Genomic DNA, 27996 nt, shown 5'->3' with positions numbered 1-27996 from the left:
CCAAATCTAGAGAAAGATATTCCCATACAAATGCAAGAGGCCTCCAGGACACCAAACAGACCAGATCAAAATAGAACTACTCCACGACATATCATCATTAAAACAACAAGTTCAGAAACTAAGGAAAGACTATTGAAGGCTGTAAGAGAGAAAAAACAAGTAACAAACAAAGGTAAACCCATCAAAATCACAGCAGACTTCTCAACAGAAACGTTAAAAGCAAGAAGAGCGTGGGGTGAGATCTTCTGGGCACTGAATGAAAATAACTTCAACCCTAGGATACTCTACCCAGCAAAACTATCATTCAAAATAGATGGAGCAATAAAAGTCTTCCACGATAAGCAGAAACTCAAACAATATGTGACCACAAAGCCACCATTACAAAAGATTCTGCAAGGGATTCTGCACACAGAAAGTGAAACCCAACTTAACCATGAAAAGGCAGGCAGCACCAAACCACAGGATAAGAAAAAGCAAGACAGTAGAGAGAAACCTCAACTTAGGTACACACAATCAAACCTTTAAACAACTAGGACAACTAAATGACAGGAATCACCACATACCTATCAGTACTAATGCTTAATGTTAATGGACTTAATTCACCCATCAAAAGACACCGTTTGACAAAATGGATTAAAAAAGAAGATCCAACAATTTGTTGCTTAGAGGAGAATCATCTCACTGACAGAAATAAGCATATGCTTAGGATGAAAGGCTGGAAGAAGATTTACCAAGCCAATGACCCCTGAAAACAGGCAGGAGTAGCAATACTTATCTCTGACAAAGTAGACTTCAAACCTACATTGATCAAACGAGATAAAGAAGGACATTCCATACTAATAAAAGGGGAAATAGACCAAGAGGAAATAATAATCATCAATCTGTACGCACCCAATGTCAACGCACCCAATTTCATCAAACATACCCTGAAAGACCTAAAAGCATATATAAATGCCAACACAGTGGTTGTGGGAGACTTTAACACCCCATTATCATCAATAGATAGGTCATCCAAACAAAAAATCAATAAAGAAATCCAAGATCTAAAATATGCAACAGATCAAGTGGACCTAGTTGATGTCCACAGAACATTTCATCCAACCTCTACACAATATACATTCTTCTCAGCAGCCCATGGAACCTTCTCCAAAATAGATCATATCCTAGGGCACTAAGCAAGCCTCAGCAAATATAAGAAAATAGAAAAAATACTGTGCATACTATCTGACCACAATGCAGTAAAAGTAGAACTCAACAACAAAAGTAAAGACAAAAAACATGCAAACAGCTGGAAACTAAATAATTCATTACTTAATGAAGAATGGATCATCGATGCAATAAAAGAGGAAATTAAAAAGTTCCTAGAAGTCAATGAAAATGAAAACACAACCTACTGGAACCTATGGGACATAGCTAAGGCAGTCTTGAGAGGAAGTTTATAACCATGAGTGCATATATTAAAAAGATTGAAAGATCCCAAATCAATGACCTAATGATACATCTCAAACTCCTAGAAAAACAAGAACAAGCAAATCCCAAAACAAATAGAAGGAGAGAAATAATAAAAATAAGAGCTGAAATCAACGAAATAGAAACCAAAAAAACCATACAAAGAATTAATGAAACAAAAAGTTGGTTGTTTGAAAAAATAAACAAGATCGATAGACCCCTGGCAAACCTTACTAAAATGAGGAGAGAAAAAACCCAAATTAGTAGAATTAGGAATGCAAAAGGGGAGACAACAACAAACACCATGGAAGTCCAGGAAATCATCAGAGACTACTTTGAGAACCTATATTCAAATAAATTTGAAAATCTAAAAGAAATGGACAGATTTCTAGATACATATGATCATCCAAAACTGAACCAAGAGGAAATTAATCACCTGAATAGACCTATAACACAAAATGAAATTGAAGCAGCAATCAAGAGTCTCTCCAAAAAGAAAAGTCCTGGACCTGATGGATTCTCTGCTGAATTCTATCAGACCTTTAAAGAAGAACTGATACCAACCCTCCTTAAACTGTTCCAAGAAATAGAAAGGGAAGGAAAACTGCCAAACACATTTTATGAAGCCAGTATTACACTTATCCCAAAACCAGGCAAAGACACCTCCAAAAAGGAGAACTATAGGCCAATCTCCTTAATGAACATTGACGCAAAAATCCTCAACAAAATAATGGCAAACCGAATTCAACAACACATCAAAAAATTATTCACCACGACCAAGTAGGCTTCATCCCAGGGATGCAGGGGTGGTTCAACATACAAAAATCAATAAACGTAATAAACCACATTAACAGAAGCAAAGACAAAAACCACTTGATCATCTCAATAGATGCAGAAAAAGCCTTTGATAAGATCCAACACCATTTCATGATAAAAGCTCTAAGAAAACTAGGAATAGAAGGAAAGTTCCTCAACATTATAAAAGCTATATATGACAAACCTACAGCCAGCATTATACTTAACGGAGAAAAACTGAAACCATTCCCTCTAACATCAGGAACCAGACAAGGATGCCCACTATCTCCACTCCTATTCAACATAGTACTGGAATTCCTAGCCAGAGCAATTAGGCAAGAAGAAGGAATAAAAGGAATACAAATAGGTAAAGAAACTGTCAAAATATCCCTATTTGCAGATGACATGATCCTATACCTTAAAGACCCAAAAAACTCTACTCAGAAGCTTCTAGACATCATCAATAGCTATAGCAAGGTAGCAGGATATAAAATCAACATAGAAAAATCGTTAGCATTTCTATACACTAACAATGAGCAAACGGAAAAAGAATGTATGAAAACAATTCCACTTACAATAGCCTCAAAAAAAATCAAATACCTAGGTGTAAATCTAACAAAAGATGTGAAAGACCTCTACAAGGAAAACTATACACTTCTGAAGAAAGAGATTGAGGAAGACTATAGAAAGTGGAGAGATCTCCCATGCTCATGGATTGGTAGAATCAACATAGTAAAAATGTCGATACTCCCCAAAGTAATCTACATGTTTAATGCAATTCCCATCAAAATTCCAATGACATTCATTAAACAGATTGAAAAATCTACTGTTAAATTTATATGGAAACACAAGAGGCCATGAATAGCCAAGGCAATACTCAGTCAAAAGAACAATGCAGGAGGTATCACAATACCTGACTTCAAACTATATTACAAAGCAATAACAATAAAAACAGCATGGTACTGGCACAAAAACAGACATGAAGACCAGTGGAACAGAATAGAGGACCCAGATATGAAGCCACACAACTATAAGCAACTTATCTTTGACAAAGGAGCTAAAAATATACGATGGAGAAATAGCAGCCTCTTCAACAAAAACTGCTGGGAAAACTGCTTAGCAGTCTGCAAAAAACTGAAACTAGATCCATGTATATCACCTACACCAAGATTAACTCAAAATGGATCAAGGATCTTAATATCAGACCCCAAACTCTTAAGTTGATACAAGAAAGAGTAGGAAATACTCTGGAATTAGTAGGTATAGGTAAGAACTTTCTCAATGAAACCCCAGCAGCACAGCAACTAAGAGATAGCATAGATAAATGGAACCTCATAAAACTAAAAAGCTTCTGTTCATCAAAAGAAATGGTCTCTAAACTGAAGAGAACACCCACAGAGTGGGAGAAAATATTTGCCAACTATACATCAGACAAAGGACTGATAACCAGAATATACAGTGAATTTAAAAAACTAAATTCTCCCAAAACTAATGAACCAAAAAAGAAATGGGCAAGTGAACTAAACAGAACTTTCTCAAAAGAAGAAATTCAAATGGCCAGAAAACACATGAAAAAATGCTCACCATCTCTAGCACTAAAGGAAATGCAAATTAAAACCACGCTAAGATTCCACCTCACCCCTGTTAGAATAGCCATCATCAGCAACACCACCAACAACAGGTGTTGGCGAGGATGCAGGGAAAAAGGAACTCTCTTACACTGTTGGTGGAAATGTAGACTAGTACAACCACTCTGGAGAAATATTTGGAGGCTACTTAAAAAGCTGGACATTGATCTACCATTTGATCCAGCAATACCACTCTTGGGGATATACCCAAAAGACTGTTACTCCAGAGGCACCTGCACATCCATGTTTATTGCGGCACTATTCACAATAGTCAAGTTATGGAAACAGCCAAGATGCCCCAGCACTGACGAATGGATTAAGAAAATGTGGTATCTATACACAATGGAATTTTATGCAGCCATGAAGAAGAACGAAATGTTATCATTCGCTGGTAAATGGATGGAATTGGAGAACATCATTCTGAGTGAGGTTAGGCTGGCCCAAAAGACCAAAAATCGTATGTTCTCCCTCATATGTGGACATTAGATCAAGGGCAAACACAACAAGGGGATTGGACTATGAGCACATGATAAAAGCGAGAGCACACAAGGGAGGGGTGAGGATAGGTAAGACACCTAAAAAACTAGCTAGCATTTGTTGCCCTTAATGCAGAGAAACTAAAGCAGATACCTTAAAGCAACTGAGGCCAATAGGAAAAGGGGAACTGGTACTAGAGAAAAGGTTAGATCAAAAAGAATTAACCTAGAAGGTAACACCCACGCACAGGAAATCAATGTGAGTCAACGCCCTGTATAGCTATCCTTATCTCAACCAGCAAAAACCCTTGTTCCTTCCTATTATTGCTTATACTCTCTCTACAACAAAATTAGAAATAAGGGCAAAATAGTTTCTGCTGGGTATTGAGGGCGGGGAGTGGGTGGTAAGGGAGGTGGTGGGGGCAGGGGGGAGAAATGAACCAAGCCTTGTATGCACATACGAATAATAAAAGAAAATTGAAAAAAAAGCAAGCTCACATATGTTTATGGTTGAGGGTCTGTGAAGAACAAGGATTAAGGTACATTGCTTTAAGAAATAGAAGTAAATGGGGGACAGAAGAAAGACCAATATGGTGTAAAGGGGAAATGAGGGAAAGCATACTGGAATCATTGAATTCTATTTTTAAAATACTATGTTAAGTAAAAGAAAAACATATAATCTATATATTGAAGATAATTTTAATTTTGTGAATAGAAACACACTCAAAAAAACATACTTTTGTTTCAAAAATCATCAAGGAAAATGCACCAGTCTCTTTTATTTCCTAAATTTTCTGTAGTTCATATGGATTGTTTTTATCATCAGAGAAAATTTTTATTGTGATGGATTTGTTCGTTTGTAATGTTAGAAAATACAAGAAAAACAACCTGAAACTAGAGACAGTAGTTCCTAACCACCTCCACCAAACAGAAATCTTTTCCACATCGCTCATTCGGAAGATACTCCAGAAGTGATGTTAACAGCTCATCATCAATATTCTTCAGAATATGGAAAATCAGGGTGATCCATAGCACTGAAAGAAAAGAAGGGGCATTAATTTATTCACTCTTTTTCCATGCTACCAAAGAGAGGGTTTTGGACTGGTGGTGTGGCTCAAGCAGTAGAGTGCCATTTTGAAGTTTAAAAGCCCTGAGTTCAAACCCCAATCCTAGCAAAGGCAGAGAGAGAAAGAGAGAGAGAGCATTTCTCAGAAGATGCAGTTAGAATGGGTGAAAATCTATGAATTTACAACCATGTCCCTAGTTCTACGTTAGCACACAAACACTCAAGTTCCTTCTTTATGTGCAAACTGCACATACATGATTAATTCCTATGTTCACATATATGTAAACTCCACAGTGACAAGCAATGGCAGGCAGATTACAAATCCTAATACATTGTAAGATTTGTGCCTAAACCAGGCGTGGTGTGAACACCTGTTATCCTGGTACTCAAAAGGCTGAAGAAAGAGGATTATTAATTTGAGGCCAACCTGGGCTACGTAGCAACACACTTCCTTCAAAAAAAAAAAAAACACCATAGCTAAAATGTGGTTGTCAGTTTATCCTCAAATGTAGCTTCTGTCCTTAGATCATGAGAATGGTGGTCATGAAGACTGTGTTGTTCTTTCACTCAAAAACATGCCAAACCCACTCTTTAAGGGATTTGAACCTATTGAGGAGACAAGACATCTGTAATGGCCAGGTCTACCAAGTGATAACACTTTTTCCTGAATTATAATTCATAATAAGATGTATTGTGCAGTAATTAGTATTGCTATTGTTTTCCCTATTTGTGGTCTTTCTCGCTCCTTTATAATTTTCCCTTTTAAATGAAATGTGATTCAAGAGTATGTTCTGAGAAGTCGTACATGACAGGAGCTGTGTTATTCACACACGGTCACAAAGGTGAGGGAAAAGAGGCATTATCATAGACTGAGAACTTTACTCAAAGTCTTTAGGTGTAATAAAGTTACTGCTCACGTTTTTCTCATTTAATAAGTGTTAGAGTCCTGATATAATTTGAGAAGCAGAGGATTCCCTTGAAAACTTTCTTTGAAGTCAGTGTGGTTATTATTATCATTAAAATTTTATTTGCCCTTATCTCTAAATCCTTTCCAAGTGTCTCTCCATTTGATTAGTCTTCATTCTCCTCAATGCTGAAAACCTGCAGGAAATGACTGAATATTTTTATAAGTAAATTTAAGTTATTCAGGGATTTCAGAGGCTAACCTTCTGATAGAGATGACACTTAAGGGACATTTTGACTTGAGACCTAGAGAAATTTCAGCAGATCTTATATTGCTAGGTATGCAAGGAAACACATCAGACACTAAGGTAAGATCAGATAGTGAAGGAAATAGGCATAGTGACAGGGAAAAAAAGCCAAGGAAGATATCAGTTTGGAAAAGTAGATGATGTTTTAGAAAAGGACTGCCACTTTTAAGATAATTGCTACTAGACACTTAAAAAAGGAAGTAGAATCAAAGTTGATTTTCATACAACTTAGACATGTTGATTTGTGTCCCTATACTCCATAAAAGCTATCAAAACTCATCTTACGTTGCATTCGTATAGAGAAAATTAGACCCACCTTTATTTATTATAATATATTATTGAGTATTTTTTTCTGATTCTTACACGAGTTAAATAGAAAACATTTTCAAGGCTTCTTAATGTATCCTGGGCCATAGGCACTGTGTCTTCTGTCTAACAGGTAAGTAAACCCTGAGGGCAGGAATCTAGGTAATAAGGACATAAAATATGTTGATTCACAAATGGTGCAAACTTTGGCAGTTTTGAGAAAGGTTGGTCCTGTGTCTCACTACAATTTTCTTGTGCGCTCTGGAGGAAACCTTTCTCCTCTGACATCTGCAGAGAACCTCCTGTTTTACACCTATGCTGAAATTCAGGTGTGTCTTCCTGACTTAGGTTAGCTTTGATCCCCTGCTAACTTGAATTCTTTTTTTTTAATTTTATTATTCATATGTGCATACAATGCTTGGGTCATTTCTCCCCCCTGCCCCCACCACCTCCCTTACCACCCACTCTGCCCGGTCCCTCTCCCCCCTACCCCCTCAATACCCAGCAGAAACTATTTTGCCCGTATTTCTAATTTTGTTGTAGAGAGAGTATAAGCAATAATAGGAAGGAACAAGGGTTTTTGCTGGTTGAGATAAGGATAGCTATACAGGGCGTTGACTCACATTGATTTCCTGTGCGTGGGTGTTACCTTCTAGGTTAATTCTTTTTGATCTCACCTTTTCTCTAGTTCCTGGTCCCCTTTTCCTATTGGCCTCAGTTGCTTTAAAGTATCTGCTTTAGTTTCTCTGCATTAAGGGCAACAAATGCTAGCTAGTTTTTTAGGTGTCTTACCTATCCTCACCCCTCCCTTGTGTGCTCTCACTTTTATCATGTGCTCATAGTCCAATCCCATTGTTGTGTTTGCCCTTGATCTAATGTCCACATATGAGGGAGAACATACGATTTTTGGTCTTTTGGGCCAAGCTAACCTCACTCAGAATGATGTTCTCCAATTCCATCCATTTACCACTAACTTGAATTCTATAGGAACAACCATTGAAGCAGTCCAGGAGTGTCACTCACAATTCTAATGCATCATATCGGAAATTTCTATTGAGGCCATCTATGCTTTTCATGTCTTCTGGAGTCAATTCAAAGTTGAATACCTGAAAAGATGGGAAAAATCATATTAAAGTTCCCTTCAGGGAAACTGCTTCTGCCTGGTCACATGAGGACTTTGCAGGGGTACAGCAGCAAGGATGGTTTTTAAGGAAAACATTTTTGTCATTATTGTCTTCCAGATGTTCTAGGTGTGAGAACTTTCCCAAGTTCTGACACTCACTCCTTCTCTGCTCAAGTTCACATAAAAAAATACAACTCATTAATACTAAATCTTTCTAAGATAATTCCTTGAAACAAAAAAATGAATATTTATTTACAAACAAAGGGACACTAGGACAATTTGGTTAACAAGGGTTGCTGCTTTGACCTCACCAAAATTGCCTAACTTTTCCTTCCATACCATCCCTAAAATTTGATCCAATCTTGAAATAAAGCAAGTCTCAGAACACAGCACAGCCATTCTCTAAGCATCTGTTTGTTGACTTCAGAAATAAGCATTCCCTGGTTAACTATTCGTCCATGAACCACTTACTCAACTCAGGTCCATTAAACCTCATGTCATTTCTCTCTATGTTTACTCTTCCTTATCAAAAAATTTCTGATTCATCTTTGAGACACTTGTCTCTTATGCTTAAAGCACTCTCCAAATTTAGTAAATTTGTATTACTTAAATCCAGCTTTACTTTTTCTTGATAATTCATGTTCCCTAATGGGAAGTCCTTGAATAGAAAAGCAGAGAGATCTTTGGTAAAACATAATTTCATTAGGAGAAATTTCATTGAAAATTCAGGGTTCTATCAATTTACCTAACTACCTATCATTCATATTCATATGTATATACCGCATACTATAACATAATATAAATATATATTATATAAGATACATATAAATACTTATATGTGTGTATAAATATGCATTTTATATATTTTTCTGTTTATCTATAATCTATCTGTTCTTCATCTATCTATTCTAGCTATCCTTCCCTCCATTTATCTGGCAGTAATTCCTCCTAAATTATATTCTAGAAGTAATATATTTGTCATGGGGACATATATTAACATGTTTAATTGAAATAAAAAGTAAAGTAATTTCTTTCTGGATCCTTAGCAATTAGATTTAGATTTGCTTATTTGACTATGAACTTAACTAATAATTACAGGCTTTCAAAGAAAACTCATTATAAATCAATTGTCCTAAATATAATCTTCTATAAATATTGAACCCATGATAAAATTTTGAGATTTAATATTAAAAAGGATAAGACCTTACATAGTCTTTTAAAAATTCTTATGATATTCAAAACAAAATAAGCTTAAGACTACTGATTGATCTAAAGGACTTGCGTATATATGAGGAAGGGTTTAAGGAATTACTTCAAACATTCTTTTATTAACTTGATCAGTCTGTAAAATTATATCTAGCTCCCTTCCTCCCAAATGCTTCACCAAGGAAAAAGGTAACAAAAGATGGCCCAGAGAACATCGCCATCACACATTTTAGGATTTCAAAGTCCAGAGACAGAGCTTGGCCATAAATAAACAATTTTAAATTAATAATGAAAAAATCACAGGCATGATATAATGGTGGTCAAAAAGAACTGGTTTCCCCCTTGCAGAAGACTGAAATTAGATCCCAGTCTCTCACATTGAACTAGCATCAATTCAAAGTAGATTGAAGATCTCAATGTAAGATCTGAAATGGTGAAATAATCCAGAAAAAAAGGGAACACACTGGGCTTTATAGGGATAGATAATAACCTTATGAGCAGAGCTCCAATAGTTCAGCAATTAAGAGAAAGTATAGACAAACACAGCTCAGCAAAGAAAACAGTCATCAGACTGGAGAGACAGTGTACAGAATTGGAGAAAAGCTGACAAAAGATTAATCACCAGAATATACAGGGAATTCAAAACACTAACCTCTCAAAAATCAACACTGAATAAATGGGCAAATGAACTGGACAGACAATTCTCCAAAAAGAAATTCTAACAGCCAATAAACATATGAAGAAATGCTCAACATCTTTAACTGTAAAAGAAGTGCAAATTAAATAGCATTGAGATTCCATCTCACCCCGGTCAAAATGTCTATCAAAACATTTGTCTTCTGCTGGCAAAGAGAAAAGAAACACTTTCTGAACTGTAAATTAGTGCAACCACCATGGAAAATAACAGGAATGCCACTCAAAAAACTAAAAACGGAACTACCATACAATCTAGCAATACCATTCCTAGACATTTATCAAAGGAATGTGCTCCAGGATATGATCTAATCACTGGCACATCCATGTTTATTCTAACACTATTTACAATAGCCAAGTTTTGGAAGTAGCCCAAATGTCCCATGACTGATAAAAGTTTTAAGAAAATGTGGTATAAATACACAATGGAATTTTATTCAGCCATAAAGAAGAATGAAATTATTTTGTTTTCAGATAAATAGATAGAACTGGTGACCATCATGCTTAGTGAAGTAGGCCAGGCTCGAAAAGTCAAAGGTCTCATGTTTCCCTCATATGTTGACACTACACTTATAAGTTAAATGTATATATAGATACATAAATGATCATACATAGATACATACATATAGTGAAAGAGAGAACAAAATTGTAGTATTTAGTCTAAGAGGACAGGAGAGGGAAAAGTGTTAGAGAATGAACAATATGGAAACAGCCTCATTCATATATGAATACAATATAATATTGTAAGCTGTTGCATATTAGGAAAACATGGTGATCAAGAAAGAGTAATTTAACAGGGGGATTAATTTGTTTAAAGCATAATATATACAAGCCTGAAAAACCAAGACTTCTTGGACCAATGCTTTCTTTACCCACCCTTTCAAGCTGCTATCTGTGCACACAGAAATGCATGGAAACTGATGAGACATGGTGCAAGGCACCCATGCAAGACAGAGTACCCAAATACAGCCCCCATGCCATCTGAAAAGATACTCTTGGACCTTTACCTCAAAGTTCTCTTTGATTCTTTTCTCATTGAAGCTCTTGGCCAGGACCACCACCCCCCGCTGCAGCTGGTAGCGCAGGGCAACTTGGGCTGGAGTTCGCTTGTGTTTCTTGGCAACTGCATTCAAGATTGGATCCTCCAAGAGATGTGGGCTATCTGGTCCAACCCTAAAAAAAAAAAACTAAATTTATACATGTGATGGGGGAAGGGAGACAAAGAGTGAGATGGAGAGAGAGAGAGAGAGAGAGAGAGAGAGAGAGAGAGAGATGAAGGATACAGGGTGAAAAAATAATTCCCAGACCATTGAGAGAAGCAGGTACAATATGGTATGATTATAAAAAGAGTTTCATGAATATTCATAGAAATTCATTAATTATTGCAGCATAAATTGGAAAAAATCTATCCATCAACAGGTGAAAGGATAAATAATTTGTGGTGTAAATGTCCACACAATGGAATATGCAGTGATAGATCAGTTCCCCTTTATCCACCTTCAGTGGATGCCTGAAACTTGAAAAGTACTGAGTACATTGTATTTTTCTATACATGCATGTACAAATTTAATGACTTTTCCAACTTAAATAAGCAACTTGTTACACACTGTTGTATTTTAGTACAAAGTACAATAAAACTAAAGTGAATTTCTTGTTCCTTTTTCATAATCATGGAAAATTCATTCTTACTATAGATCTTAGCAACTTCAGCACAAGTGTTTATATCTTCCAGTAAGCTGAGAACCTTCACATTTTCTTTTGAAGGAAGCACTTTATGATCCTTTGGCCTATCCAAACCACTGGCACCACTATTGTGTGCTTTTGAATCATCATTGAGTAAAAAAGGGTAACTTGAACACAAACCCTGCAACAATGTGACAGTGGATCTGATAACTCAAACATCTACTAAATAAGTAATAAGCAGTTAATGCATTTGGCATGGATCCTTTGCATCCTGGGTGGGAATGAGCAGGATGGTTGATTACATCACAGTACTCAGAATGACATGCAATTTAAAATTAAGAACTGTTTTTGTTTCTGGAATTTTGCCTTTGATAATTTCAGACTGCAGCTGATAACTGAAACCCTGGAAAGCAAAAACACAGATGAAGCAGGATTACTATAAAATGGAATCAACTAGAGATTCTTGCAACCATGGGATGAATGGCGCAGACATGTTGAGCAATAGAAGCTAGACACAAAACAATACACACAATTTCTTTTACATGAAATACTACAGCAGGCAAAACTTACCTAAGGTTTAAAAAAAGCAGAAATAGCGCCTAAAACTGAAGAGGAATTGTCTCAGAAGGCAAGGAGGACTTTTGATGGAGACAGAATGTTTCTTTACTACATTGTTATTATCATTATCATTATCATTATTCATTTTTGGTTTGTTCAAAAATCAACTTACCACACCACATTAAACATCATTTTACTTTAGGAAAACAAGCACAGGAAGAAGAGAAAATGTCTTTGGGAATTATCAAAGAATGTCTTTTTTTCTTACACATGGACTCATCTTCTTTCCCTGCATCTAAAAAGTACACTCAGAACATTCACTGGTAAACATAAGAGTATTTTTGTTTTCCTCATGAGACTATGGGGTTGTTTTTTCTGATTTATTAAGCTGATGAAAGTAGTCATGTCTGAGTGATTTCAGCTCTATTTACCCTTTAGAAATTTCTAACATGTTAAGTACCCTGAATATAAAAATCACCACTTGGAATGATGGGAATACTCTTAGCTTGGTTTCTGTATAATATATCCTTGATCTAATTTAAAAAACAGCTCATAGTAACTCCTTTCTAAATTTAATATTGCATATTCTTTGTCTGCTATGTGTACAGTGTTGATAAATAGTTTAACAATGAGAAAGGTTCAATAACATGATAGGAATGTGGGTGCTAGTCTAGCTATATGTCAAAATTGTATGGCTACACTATTCACAATAGCCAAGCTTTGGAAGCAGCCCAGATGCCCCACAACTGATGAATGGATTAAGAAATGTGGTTTATATACACAATGGAGTTTTATTCAGCCATAAAGAAAAATGAAATTATGTTGCTTGCAGGCAAATAGAACTGGAAAACTTCCTGTTAAGCAAAGTAACCCAACTTCAGAAAATCAAAGATCACATGTTTTCTCTCATATGTGGAAGCTAGACCTATAAGTTAAATGCATATACTGAAACATGTATGATTATATAATATATATATATATGTATATATATATATGTAGTGACAGAGAGACAAGTATGAAAAGTAGGTCACGCTAAGGGAGAGGACACTAAGAGGAGGAGAGTAAAAGAAGGAAGTAAAGAAGGTGAATGTGGTTGATGTACTTTCTATATGAGAATGAATATAGAATTTTAAAGACTGTTGAAATCACCTTTAGAAGAGGTCTAAGGTAAAAAGGAGAAAAATGGAGGGGATGAATCATTTTAGGATACAATAGATATCTAGAAATAGATACAATAGATATACAGAAACCCTACATAGATATCATAAACAAAAAATGTCTTTTTTCAAAAAGGGCAGGGAGGTAAAACAGGTCCTGTTTGGGAGTCGGTACCTGTGGGAGAGGGGAGGATGAGGAAAGGTTATAAGAGGATGAATGTGTCATACATTTTACGAACTCATGCATGAAAATGAAAAAAAAATTGAGACCTGCTGAAACTATACTAAGAATGGGGCTCAGAAAGAAGATAAAAGAAAATGATGGATGGGTGATTTTAACTAAGATTATATGTAAGAACTTTTGTAGAGGTTACAGTGTACCCCCAGTACAATAATAATATAATAAAAAAACTAAATTAACAAAAAAAAGAAAATGAACACAAAAGAATGTTTCATAATAAGTACATTTGCTGATATAGCATATTTTGATATTCTCATTACCACTTTGGGTCTCTGTGGGATCCTAGGGCACTGTAGGCAACCAGAACAATGTCCTTGGACTTGCAGAATTCCAGGAGTTTTTTCTGGTTGAGATAAGGGTGACATTCCACCTGTAATTTTCCAAAAAAAAGGATACCCAAATACATGAGTTGTAACCACACATAAATTTAAAAAGTGTTTTGAAGGCATGTCTATAGTGCACTGACCTATACACTATATTTTTCAGATTGACCATTTTCCCATTAACCTTTTGAAATAATTTCATATCCTATCAGTTGTTAGACTGATGAAACAATTTTCTTATTATTATTTCACTAATATTTTGATGAGATTAAAATCTCTTGGTTTCAGTTTGCTGTCTCCAAATGCCATTTTCTTCTGAAAGAAACCAAGATTCATTAGAGAAATGAGTAATTCCAGTTCTATGTGAGAAGGCTACAAGTTGAACCTAGCAAAGAGGGTAAAAAAGCATGCCAAAGAACCCAGAAGCTCACATGAAGAGGTGAGGTGAGTACCAAAAAGACCAGTAATTAAAATGGAGAGGAAAGTATCATATTTGTTAAAACCATGAATTCACATGACATTGATCTCATGTGACCAAGTCCTTACCTTGAATCTTCAATTTACCGGAAGTACAAAGTAATCTGTGATGCTATCACAGGTAAAATCTATTGTGTGGGAAATTTTAGAGACCAAAGATTAATTTCTTACATAAGTAAATTGAAGGAGAGAACAAGGAAGAGTGAGCATTAGACCTAAAGAAGAGGTAGGAGGGAAGAAGAGGAATCAAGAGAAAGGAAGAGGGGAGAGGAGGAAGAAAGGAGAGGAAGACAGAGAACCTACTTGATAAAAGAGAGATTTGAGAATTGATAGATATATTACCCAATTGCGATGAATGAAATTTCTTTCCTCCCCATTTTGAGTGAATTAACCATAAAAATAAGGTACATTCATATTTTAATGCCCATGATTTTTAATGACATTCAGAAATCATTCTTGAAAATGTGGGTAGTATAATGGTATTCTAGTAATGGTAATTTAAAGTCCATAGTTATCAAAGGTATATGCTGCAGTGATTACAGATGAAATGAGATGATGTCAGCTTCAAAATAATCAAGCAGTAGGAAAATATATATTCACAAAGTTAGGAAATGAGCTAAATTATTGCTTAAGTGTGGTGATGGATACATGTGAAGGAAGTCATTATAATATTCCTTGTACCTTGTTTTGATAGTAAAACAGTTTTAAAATTTGGAAAAGGAACTGTTGCACACCTGTAACCCCCAGCATTATAGAAGATGAGGTGAGAGGATCACAAGTTCAAGGCCAGCCTAGGATACATGCCAAGAACCCCCTCTAAAGAAAAATAATGAAGAAAAATATAACAGTAATATTTGCATTCAGCATGGAAAAATCACCATCAAGCTGCCAAGAATACGAGCAGACTAAAACTACAATTGTTGTGCTTCCTTTTAGTCTTTTTTTTTCATTTTTAGGATTTTATATCATTTCAAAAGAAGAATTTATAGTGAAATTTATTATTTTTTCTTTGTCAGTATTGGGATTTGGACTCGGGTCATGCAAGGCAGCTCTATCACTTGAGCCACACCCCAATCTCTTTTGTTTTAGTTATCTTTAGAATAGGGTCTAACACTTTTGCATGGGCTGCCTGGGCAATTATGGTCCTATTTACACTTCTTGAGTTAGCTGGGATGACAGAAGCACTGTTATGCCCAGCTTGTTGATTGAGGCAGGGTCTCACTCAACTTTTTGCCTGTGTCTATCTTGAACCACAGTCCTCATAATCTCTGCCTCCCAAGTAGCTGAGATTACAGGTATGAACCACCACACCAGCCTTTGTAGTGAATATTATTGATTAGTATTATTCCTCTAAGAAGTGCCCTGTACTTGCAGGGGAGTTCTCCTCTCCCCTACTTCCAGCCTCTGTGCATCAGAAGATGCTAACTCAGTAGAATTTGATGTAATGGTCTTCCTTTCTGTTACACTGATTGGTTTAAGAAAAAACACATTATATTGACCAACCAATGACATGTGAGAAAAAAATATTCTAGTAAACTTCCTTGAAAATTCTTCTGCATTTAGAAACAGCACCAGAAACAGGTCACTTCACACTGACTATGAACAAGGTGCCCAATTATAGCCCAATAGTATGGGGGATGCGATTCTGTAACTATGAAGGACATAGGATAGGCAAAATATATTAACATCTTACAGCCTCTAGAAAAATAAAACCCCAAACCTTCTGTAAATACATCAAAACATTAAGATGGTTTGAATTGGGTTTTCTGTTTGTTTCAACTGAAATCATTGTAAATGACACAGAAGCAAATAGTTCTTTGATGTGATTTTATGAAATAAATATAATAAATGCTTTTCCTTTCTACCATGAGTTTTCACAGTATATACCAACATACAGCTCCATGATATCACCATAAATTTAATTATTTTCCCATTGCAAGATACATAAAATTCCAATTATTTAATGTAATAAATAAAACTGATCAAAAGATTCATTAAAAAAGAAAAGACTGGTGAGTATCATGCCCACTCCTGTAATCTCTGTTAATCTGGAGGTAGAAGCAAAAGACCTTGAGTTTTAGGTCAACACAGATGAAATTAACAAGACCCTATCTCTCAAAAATACAAAGAAAATAAAAGGTCCAGAGGCATAGCTCAAGTGGCAGAATACTTGCTAGCACTTTAGGACCTGGGATCAAACCCCAGTTCCACCAAAAAAAAAAAAGAAACTAAATTAAATGTGCAAAAATGTGTATGTACTGCTTTTTTAAGCATACTTTGATTTTCTACAAATAGAATCGCAGATTGATGGCTTTTTATATAATTACTAGTGTTTTTCAAAGGCTATATATATTTTATAATGTTATAAATAATGCTTGATAATGACAACACTGAGTGGGTCTTTCATTGTTGTCCTATAGAGTGTGTGTGTGTGTGTGTGTCGCTAGGGATTCAACTCTAGCCTCATGCATGGTAGGTAAGCACTCTATCTCTGAGCTATACACACCCCTAGCCTACTGGGTATATTATTCACATATCTATCTTAATTATGACTTAAATATTTGATCATTATTCCCTCCTCTCCTCTGATTTTTCATTTGTTCCCACCATTCTGTAACTGCCTGTGCTAGGTTTACTCTAAACTCTGCTATCAAATTCAACAATTTTCCAACCTTGGTAGAGTGGCCAGCTCCTCTTTTGTGATTTATCTCTTTTCAGCCCTTTCTTTAGCTTTGCTCATACCACACTCTCTTCATTTTCTCCTTGCCTATCTAAAAGTCCCATTCCTTCTCTCTGCCAGAGCTTCTTTATCTTACCCTGTCCTGCCCTCTGCTTTTTTTATTCTTACTTTTCCTGAGAAAGTTCACCTACCCAGTGAGTTTAATGACCATCTATGAATCAACAACTCCAACACATCAGGATCTCCAGTGCTGACAACTACCTGAGCTCAGGCTAATGATGCCACCTTTCAAGCAGCATCTCCATCCTGGATGGCTCACAGGAACCTCAAGTTTACCTGTGAATGATCAAAAAAATCATGCTTTCCCCAATCCACTCCAATCTATTCTAATACTTCTCTTTCTTGTTTCAGAAAAAGAAACTTTCATCCATATGGCTGATATAAAGCCAGAAACTTGATAAATGTTAGTTAAGGAAGAAGAATATAAAAAGCAGAAGGTAAAATAAATCCCAGATGGGCTAAAAGCTCACCTGATTGCAGGTAGGCTTGTACTTGAGCCCTGGCTTGTTCAGGATTGATTCCAGTTGTTTGTGGTTGAAATTGGACACCCCTATGGATTTGGTTAAACCTGCATCTTTACACTTCTCCAGAGCCTATGAAGTAAGGAAATGTGTGGTAAACTTTATGTTCAACCAAGAAAATTTCTTTATTAGAATATATTTCTTATACCTGGGGAGATTCATAAGGACAATTCCAATTAGGCTTATATTATACATTAGTAAACTATTAGTATAACTCATCCTTTTCATTTGTCATTGGACATTATAAAAGCTGGAAATCTTCTTGAACCATTTGACTTAATCTGTTTTACTACTTGAAACAGTATTTCCTAATGTACTTTGATGCTGTGCATACTCATTTTCTACTTTATTCTAACACATGCTCATTCAGAACAACAAATAGGCATTAACTTGTTTTAAAGTTCCCCCTTAACTTCCAAACCCCCTTCAGTGGTGCCTGTTTTGGTGTTAGGCATGCAATCATTATTAAAGAAATGCTACCATAGTAAAGACCAAAGAAGAATTCTCAGATTTTCTGCTGTGGGTTATTGGTACCTCTTTTCCTAGAACAATGGAAAAATATATATGAGATAGGCTATATAAGGGTAGACTTCTCTCCTTTATAGTCCAAGTTGGTGCTAACTCAGATCACAGCATGTCTCTCCCTCTATAGATGTTTACCTGTCCTGAGATACTGAGCTAATTATTTCTTCAGTTTATATTTAATGATCCCCTTTATATGGTTTACATACTTGACCAAATCTTTGGGGCAAAGTTTTTCCTACATAGAACTGTAAAAGTTGAGATTAAAAATAGACTAAGGTCATTTTATTCAACTCCTTCACTTTATGAAGAATATGGAGAAGTTTATGACATGTCTAATTCAGACACATGCTGGAGCAAAAACTTCTCTCTCTTCTGCATCCCCATCTAGTGCTTTTTTCCTTGGCACACAGAGTAACACCGCACCATCTGTAGAAGAACATACCTCCCATGTATCACGAAGGTCCACTCTATCTAAAATAATTTTCCCATTGGCATCCTTGGGCAACAGTTCTTCCCCAGCCTGGATACATAGAGAAGAGAGAATTAAGAAGGTTCTCTTTAAGAATCACGTTCCAATGTCTATGGAGCTTGGTCACCCCGCCTTCAGGAGGCTGTGGTTATTGAAAATCAGAATTACCTAAGGTGTTGTAAAAACATCTTGCCCCTCCACTGCTTCCACTTTTGTGTCCCCATCGATCCCTGGACTTCACTAAGCATGAGGTCCACTGCAGAGTGTATTTCAGGCCTCAAGGACAGGCTAGTTTGTAAGGTAGTAACATATCTACTAATCAATGTGTTTTAGCTCCAGCTTACAATTACCCAACTCCGACGTCATGAGTCTATCGGGTTTGTTCAGTAAACACAAACTTGAAAGAGAGCTTGGATCAGAAAAGGGCAAAGGAACCCAGTTTTGCAATTTGGGCTACTTGAGGCAAACTCTCTCTTGACTTGGGCTGAGAGGTACACATGGGAGAAAACCTGCCTTACAGAGGTGAGGGTTTCCTGTTTTATCTCTTCAGTCTGTAGCAACTCAATGTTCTGGAGGACTCTAGTCACTAATGGCCTATAGACAGGAGCACATCAGTTAAACATGGTGGAGTACCCTCAAGTCTTGAAGGTAGAGCTGTGAGATTCTTGAACTTCAATCCCTCTGAAGCCTGGAGAATGAAGAGTTTACAAGTCTTACCTGACTCACTTACAAAACATTATTGTGATCATTTGTCAATTCTACCTACCTCATTCAAAGTTACTTCTCCTTGCAAGAACCCAGAAAATCTCAGTTGAGATAGTGGAGGTGAAATAACATTTTAACAGCATACCAAGAAACATCAAAAGCTGACCTTTAGAGAAACTGGCATATGAACAATGAAGAGATCTACATAGTCCAGTTGAAGTTTCTTCAATGATTTCTCCAGGGCTGGTTGAACCAAACCTGGTTGATGGAAAGTAGCCCAAAGCTGTAGTGACCAAAAGAAATAAAAAGTGACTTATAATTTCATTCCTGGCAGGGAGGAAATGAAACATCACAGTTAAATGTTTGAGAAATGAGCAACAAACCCTGTGGTGACCTAAAACTAAGAACATTGACTAAATGTGTTACCAATATAAATCATAAATTAATGGGATTCTGAGATTTTTTTGGTGACTATACTGTAAGAAAACTGTGAATAAAACTTATATGGGATAAAAAAACAACTTAAATGTTTCAAGGATTAGAAAATTCATTCTATGAATGGAGTCAAGAAATAGCAGGCCATGTGGGGAATGGAGTCTACACTCCTAGATAACAAATTCCTAAAAACACAACTATACTGAGAGATCAATATTCTGTAATTAAGGTATTAACAATGTAAATATAGCCAGGATTCATCTGTAGAGAGCTCAGTAATGTTTACATAGAAAGCATGGTTTTTTACCAAAGAAAATGTTACAATTTCAGTAGATTCAGAGCTTGTTTGAAAAAATAATTTCTTACTCTGTCTCCAGTTTTTAAATAATATCTCAAGCTTGCTTCAGAATCTACTTAAGAATTAGAGTGGACCCACACTGGCTCAGTTAAAGCACACAAGAGTAAAGAACATAAGCCATATTCTTCCCATTCTGCATCTGACCAATGAACAATATTCAGAAACATTGAGCTCTTCTCACATTTAACATGTATTAGAGAAAAGCAAGCCTATTCTATTCTCTTTGTTCATACAATGTGCCTTCTCAATATTAGGAAGTGAAAATAATATTCAAACTGAGAATTTTTTTTTCAAAATAACATATCTGAACTGACAGTGTCTTCTAGTCAGCCCACACACAGAACATTCACCTTGGTGGTATAGAACAAATTCTCTCTCTTCACAGTACCATCTGCAATCTTCTCTCGAAGGGCCTCTCCAATTTCCTCCTCATTTTGATAGACGTATGCTGAATCTATGTGACGGAAACCTATATCAATTGCCACTTTGGTGGCCTCTTGAGCCTTGCTTTTAGGAGTCTACAAACCAAGAGTATAGACAGTTAGTATCCTGCTCATCTCAGAAACAAGCAATTTACTTCCTCAAAACATTTCACCAGCTTTTTCTGCTGGCCTGATTATTCCTCTGACTTGATGGCACAAATCTTGATAATAGATTTACACTCTGGGGACACAGACCAAGCTCCAGTATACATTCTTATCTGAAATAAGTTAGTGAAGAGGACTTCACCATGGACTGTGGAACAGCAACTCTCATTCAGTAAGAATCAATTAGAAGGAAACAGCTAATAGGAAAATTTTGGATCCTTGGAGAAAACTTCCAAGTCACTCAATAGATAGGACAAGCATACACAAGTAAACACACACACACATACACACACACAAATGTATGATACAGCATCTGTTTGATTAATGCAATAGAAATGATAACACCCATCATTCCCAGGTTCCACCCTGCTGAGCTTTTCAAGTACTTCATGATTCATTTTTATCCTTCTTTTCCAAGTTCTCTCCCTTAACATTCATGCAACAAGTATTTATTGAGTACGTCCTGTATCTCTGACATTGTACTGGACCCTGTGGTACTTAGGATATAGCCATGAACAAAGGACTGTCTTTCATGCACTCATGAGGCTTACGAGAAGTGGAGATACCAGTGTTTTAATAAGGAAATAAGTATCAAATCAGCAAACTAAAATCAATTAACAACATAAAAATATTAAAAATATGATTTTTATAACCTGCTCCAAGTTTGAAGCATATGCAGATCATGGCTGAGAAAATAACTTCTCAATCTCTACATATAACAAACTTCATACTAGGAAGGAAATTCCAGCAATGTGATGTGGAGTGGATGCATTACAGGAGTTGGGTTTTTAAACCGAGACTCATAGGCAAGAACCCACTAAGCAAAAATGAAACAGAGAGAGGACTTCCCAGGACCCAGAAAGTATGCATGAGCATCTGCAAGGTCCAGAATGGGAACCGGATACCCAAGTGCCAGGAACAGTAAGAAGGCCAGGAAAGCTGCAGTACTAGGAACAAGGGGCAGAATAATCAAGTCCGGTCACTTCTTCTAAATGCCTTTAGGTTCCACCTTTGTTTTTACTCCCTGAATCTCCCTGTCCTGACTATCATTTGTCTGGACTGTGATCACACAGTCTTCGACTTCTTCCCCAGCAATTCCCCATGCATGATCAAGAGAAGTAATAGGAAAGGAAAATGAATTTCTTTTATTTTTTGTCCTACTCTAAACAGTCCATCTAAAATATCTGGATATTAGTAGTAATACCATAAATGATATTTAAATCTCATTCCTTTAAAAAAAAAAGAGCTTATACATTAGTTCCCCTTTCCTACAGGAAAACACTAGCACTGGTCTCCTGAAGTCCACACTTTGTGCAGTCAGGACATTTTCAGTCTTTTTGTCCTTGGCGGGCTCCTTCTGCTATGGTTTCCTCACTCACTGCTCATGGGAATGCCTGTTTAAGATGAAGCCTTGCTTAAGCTCAGATTACCTCCTGGTTGAAGCCTTCTCAGCACAATCCAGCTCACACCAGCCTCCCTCTTTCTGAATCTGTCAACTTCCCCTGGCATTTAGTGATATGATATTGACTATTTTATATAGTTATTTCTATGTGCATCAAATGTCCCAATCAGAGTCCTACAAATATGGAATTACAAGTTCGGCAAACTCCCACCATTACTACAATAAGTAGGGGTTTAATCATGACTATTGAATTGTATAGTTATCAATTAATAATTACCTATTTATCTAAATTACTTTGATGGACATACTTACAAGGATAAAAAGGTATACAATTCCTTTCTGCCTACCACATCAAATTTTATTTATTCCAATATTAGTCTATATTGACTAAAATTATTGCATTGGTTTATTTAAGGAGTTGACATGAGGGTTTCCCTTGGTCAGCATCAGCATTCCTGTGAGGGTACTCAAGGAGCAGAATATCAGAGCCATACTCAGGAAAAAACACGGTAAAAGCAGAGGGATGCAGAAGCCTAGAGAGCTAACTGCCACTATCTGAGCAGTGACTTTTCCCAAACAAGGACATGACCTTACCACGTTGCCACCACTGGAAGGCAAAGTCCAGGCAATAACATTTACATAACCTGCCTCAAATTCCAAGTGGAGAGTGATTTAGTTATTTATGCTGACATGCTGTGTTTGCCCAATTCCCAGAAAACACACACGACTGGACAAAGGAAGCCACAATGCACACACATCAGCATGCTTGTCTTTCTGGCAATTACCCACAGTAATAATTGAAGGGGAGAGGGAATCATATTTAGAAAAAGAACTCACTTTGGAGTGTTAAAGAGGATTCAATTTCAGTTCATACCCTTTGTATTTTCTGTGTTTTAAGCATAGGCACATAAAGCTTTTATATTCTGAAGGAATTATGGGATATTTTCATTCTATTCTCCAATATACTTTCCTATCTTTAACAGCAGTAATAAGAGTTGGATATAAGCTACACAAGACACACCTTATGCCTAAGCTACTACAATGGATAAAAGGGGCAATTATGCCATTGAAAACAAGCTGGCATTGAGCATACTGATCTCTGCCATTGTGAGGCAATCCTTCCCAAACTGTCCCTAAAACTGTCCTTGCCTCACTATGAACAGTATTTGATACTTTAAGCTCATTTCAATGAGCTCTATGGATGGGTAAATAATATATTTTGTAGGAAACACAGTCTCATCCCTATTGTGATTTTATGCTTCCTGAATCTTCCTTGATAATTACCTAACAATATTAGAATAATTGTGGCTGCTTATATGTCAAAAGATTTGGATAGTTAATATTCTCTGGGAAATACTTCTAGACCCAAGAAACTCACAGCAAAGCTGTTCCAAAGTAGTCTTCATAGTCATTTCCTCCTATAAACTTTGCCCATCATGACTTTCTAAGGAAAACTAGCACAGGAGGTACTAACCAATGTAGCAGAGAAGTTCAAAGGAATAGCCTGAGCTTTGGGCTTTAAAAATGCAAAACATTGCAATAATAATAATAGAACTTACCTGGGAGGGCTATTAAGGAATCTACACATATCATCTATGGAAAGTACTTAAAACACACAGTAAGCATTGATATAATGGTAATAATAATAACAATAATGAAGACAATCCACTTACAAAACTATCAACCTCTTAGACTCCAGAGTCAGCATCTGACAAACTACTTATTGTAAAAAATGATCAAATTACAGAGAAGGGCCAGGCATGGCCTATAATCATATAATTCTATAATCCTTATAATCCCTGCTTCATGGGAGGATCTCAGCCTCAGGCAAAAAGTGACTGTGACACAGGTTACTCCAGAGGCACCTGCACACCCATGTTTATTGCAGCAATATTCACAATAGCCAAGTTATGGAAACAGCCAAGATGTCCCACTAATGACAAATGGATTAAGAAAATGTGGTACTTATACACAATGGAATTCTATACAGCCATGAAGAAGAATGAAATGTTATCATTCGCTGGTAAATGGATGGAATTGAAGAACATCATTCCGAGTGAGTTTAGCCTGGCCCAAAAGACCAAAAATCATATGTTCTCCCTAGTATGCGGACATTAGATCCACGGCAAACACAACAAGTGGATTGGACTTTGAGCACATGATAAAAGCGAGAGCACACAAGGGAGGGGTGAGGATAGGTAAGTCACTTAAAAAATTAGCTAGCATTTGTTGCCCTTAATGCAGAGAAACTAAAGCAGATACCTAAAAAGCAACTGAGGCCAATAGGAAAAGGGGACCAGGAACTAGAGAAAAGGTTAGATCAAAAAGAATTAACCTAGAAGGTAGTACACATGCACAGGAATCAATGCACATCAACTCCCTGTATAGCTATCCTTATCTCAACTAGCAAAAACCCTTCATCCTTCCTATTATTGCTTATACTCTCTCTTCAACAAAATTAGAGATAATGGCAAAATAGTTTCTACCAGGTATTGAGGGGGTGGGGGTGAGAGGGAGGGGGTAGAGTGGGTGGTAAGGGAGGGGGTGGGAGCAGGGGGGAAAAATAACCCAAGCATTGTATGCACATATGAATAATAAAACAATAAAAAAAAGGGTTTCTCAATTTGTGTCCACATATTACCTTTGTCCATTCAAACCATTCCATTACTCTCCCTTACTTTTGCTAGCCTTTCAATAAACTTTGTGCTTACTTTAACTCTTAAAAAAAAAGTGTGAGACCCTATCTGAAAAATAACTAAAGCAAAAGGGACCACAGATGTGACTCAAGTAGTGGAACATTTGCCTAGCAATCACAAGATCCTGTATTCAAACCCCAATACAACCAAAAAAAAATGAGTAAATAAATAAAATTTAGAGACAGCAAAAGAGAAGGCAAGATGAGTCCTTCTAAGCCACTCATTGTCTAGAAGGTTTAGGGCTCCTGCCTATGGCAGCACTCCCAGGGCAATTGGTGCACAACCCTTCAATCCCCTTACTGTTCACTTACATCTTCAGAAGCATAAGTGCCAAATCCAAGCACTGGCATGAAGTGTCCATCATTCAGCTTCACCAAATGACTATGCTTAAGATCCATCATTATCTACAACCCAATTAATCTGACTTGACCGTTCATTCCTTTGCCTGACCAGGGCTGAGAGGACAAAGTTCCAGAGGTCATTTTGTCCACAAGATAGGTGGAGCCAAGATTACAGCTACCAATAAATTCAAAATGAAGCTGAAACCAGTTCATTTGCTTGCTTGTGGTTCTTTCATGTCTTTACAGGTATACCTTACATAAAGGCTTAAGCAGTGTTATAGATGCTGAGCGGGGGGTTGTTCAATTTTTTTCTTTGGCATTGTTCCTAAGTTGAATATTACACATGATGATTTATCCTTGTTAATTATACCAGATTTACTTTACACGATGCAAATTTATCATTCAGCTGGTTATTTTTTTATTATGATATCATGGTTGTATTGAGGTTACACTGAGACACATTACAATAATTCTTCTAATATGTTGTAGTTGAATTCACCCAATCCATCATTCTCTTTTATGCCCCATGCCCCCACAACAGGAAGAGTTTCACCAGGTCTCATTTATCCATTGTCATCCATAAGTTCACAATATTTCAATCTTATTCCCCTTCCTGCACCCCTTCCTTATGTCCCTCCCCTGCCCCACCACTGGTTCTAACCACTAGAGAGGACCTGTTTTACCTTGATATTCTTCATTTTTGAAAAGAGACATTTTTGTTTGTTTAAGAAAGCTATACGGGGAGTTTCATTGTGACATTTCTAGGCATATATGCATTATAATTTGAATTGGTTCATCCCCTCTACCTTCTTCCTTTCTATCTTAGTCCACTTCTTATGGTGATTTCAACAGGTATAAAAATTCTATATTCATTCTTGTATAGAAAGTACATCAACCATATTTACCTTCTTAACTTCCTTCTTTTACCACCCTTTCGCATTAGTGACCTCCCATTAGTGTGACCTATTTTTCACAATATTGCTTGGATTTGTATTGGGGCTATATTGTATGTACTAGAAATAAAACATGTGGCCTTTGGCTTTCTGAACCTGGCTAACTTCACTTGAGATGATGTTCTCCAGTTCCATCCATTTACCTGCAAACAACAAAATTTCACTTTTCTTTATGGCTGAACATAATTTCCATTGTATATAAATATCATATTTTCTTAATCCATTCATCAGTTGTAGGGAATCTTGTCTGTCCATTGCTAATGTATTGTGAATAATGCTGCTATAAACATGAGTATGCAGATGTGTTTTTTGTAACCTGACTTACATTCCTTCAGGTATATCTTTAGGAGTGGTATTGCTGGATAATATGGCAGTTCTAGTTTTATATTTGCTGAACCTTCATACAACCTTCCTTAGTAGTTGTAATAATTGACATTCCCTCAAACAGTGTATAAGGTTTCCTTTCCCCTTACACCCTTGTCAACAATTGTTGTTTGTGTTCTTGACGATAGCCATTCTAACAGGAGTGAAGTGAAATTTTGGTTTTTTTTAATTTTTTATTTTTTATTGTGCTGGGTGGGGGTACATTTTGGCATTTGAGGTGGAATCTTAATGTGGTTTTGGTTTGCATTTCCTTTATATAGAGGGATGTTGAGCATTTCTTCAAGTGTGTTTTGGCCATCTGAAAAAGTTCTGTTCAAGGACTGATGGAGTAGCTTAAGTGGTAGAGCACCTGCCTGGCAAGCATGAGGCCCTGAGTTCAAAACCCAGTACCACAAAAAAAAATTTCTGTTCAATTCATTTGCCCATTTCTTCATTGGGTCATTGTTTTTTGGGAAGTTTGGTTTTTTAGTTACCTGTATATTTTGGTTATTAATCCTAATCATATCTACAGCTAACCGTGATTTTCTCCTATTCTGTGGGTTTAGGCTGGTCATTTTACAACAATAATTCTAATATAGAGTTCTGGTTAATTTCCTCACTCTCCATTTTGTCATATGTACCATCAAAATGATCTTATTTAGAATTGGAATAAAGTGTGATGTCTGGTCCCGATAATCAGGTGCCAAAATTTTATTTAGACATCAACCTTTAGTTTCATTATCTTTTCACCTGCATTAAAGCTCTATTCTACAGTCTGATTCCTTCTGTTTTGTTTCCTGGAGTCTTTTAAGCAAGAAAAATTTGTGATCACACTTAAATTTCTCTTTTCTCACCTCTGTTTCAGCAACTATCTCTTTCTAGAATAACCTTCTATGCTTCCATTAGCATTATGAAATTTACTTTTCCTCAATATGCATGCTCCAGCCTCAGATTCAACATGACTACTGTGATCTCATTCTATGAGGTTCACCATTCTTTCTGTGTGCCCTTTATGTTTTTGTTGAATAACTGTTGAACTAAACAGAAATGGAGCTACATTCTGCATCAAGTCACAAATATTCTCTCATCAGATAGCCTTTCTGCCCATTGTCTCCTTCTAACTTCTCACCCCCCTCCATAAAAGCCCTTTATACAACTGAATTCCAAAATATCAAGATTTGATTTGGACAGTTCTTCCACCAGATCTAAGATCCTGAAAACTGTACTTCGAGAGACAAGTAGTACAAAACTTAGTCTGGTTACATTTCTAGGCATGACTATTTGGAACATGAATCTGCAATTAAACTCTTTTAGCAGAGCAATGGCATAGTAAGAATAGAAAGAGACTGTCACCCTAAATAGTGTTTTGTAGAGGATAGTGATAAAGGAACCCAAAATAATGTACCATTTTTCTTAGAAGTTTGAATGTGAAAAACATGAAACAACATACTTACAAAAAAGAAACACAGAAAAGAAAAAGAAACCAGAGAAAAATAGAGGGCATGGCAG

The 27996-nt window shown here is 36.4% G+C and overlaps 1 protein-coding gene across 1 annotated transcript; it reads right to left on the bottom strand.

The window, feature by feature from the left end:
• Positions 1 to 5027: 5027 nt before the first annotated feature.
• On the bottom strand, positions 5028 to 25299 carry LOC109680990 (aldo-keto reductase family 1 member C15-like). The gene is made up of 9 exons (XM_020155595.2): positions 25142 to 25299; positions 20496 to 20663; positions 19519 to 19635; positions 18621 to 18698; positions 17603 to 17725; positions 13853 to 13962; positions 10961 to 11126; positions 7955 to 8037; positions 5028 to 5382 (listed from the first exon to the last, which is right to left on the bottom strand). The coding sequence occupies exons 1-9, from the start codon at positions 25229 to 25231 to the stop codon at positions 5340 to 5342; spliced, it is 978 nt and encodes a 325-aa protein (XP_020011184.2). The 5' UTR covers positions 25232 to 25299; the 3' UTR covers positions 5028 to 5339.
• Positions 25300 to 27996: the final 2697 nt, after the last annotated feature.

The sequence above is a fragment of the Castor canadensis genome, chromosome 15 (assembly GCF_047511655.1).
Source record: "Castor canadensis chromosome 15, mCasCan1.hap1v2, whole genome shotgun sequence".
Taxonomy (NCBI): Eukaryota; Metazoa; Chordata; class Mammalia; order Rodentia; family Castoridae; genus Castor; species Castor canadensis.
The sequence above is the reverse complement of the archived record's forward strand: the minus strand, read 5'-3'. Positions and strand labels throughout refer to the sequence as shown.

Coding starts and splice junctions, on each gene's coding strand:
- LOC109680990 (XM_020155595.2), bottom strand. CDS start 25,231: ATGATGGATCTTAAGCATAGTCATTTGGTGAAGCTGAATGATGGACAC. Junction 20,664..25,141: donor GCACTTATGCTTCTGAAGAT/GTAAGTGAACAG, acceptor CTTGGTTTGTAG/ACTCCTAAAAGCAAGGCTCA. Junction 18,699..19,518: donor ATATGCCAGTTTCTCTAAAG/GTCAGCTTTTGA, acceptor CTATGTATCCAG/GCTGGGGAAGAACTGTTGCC.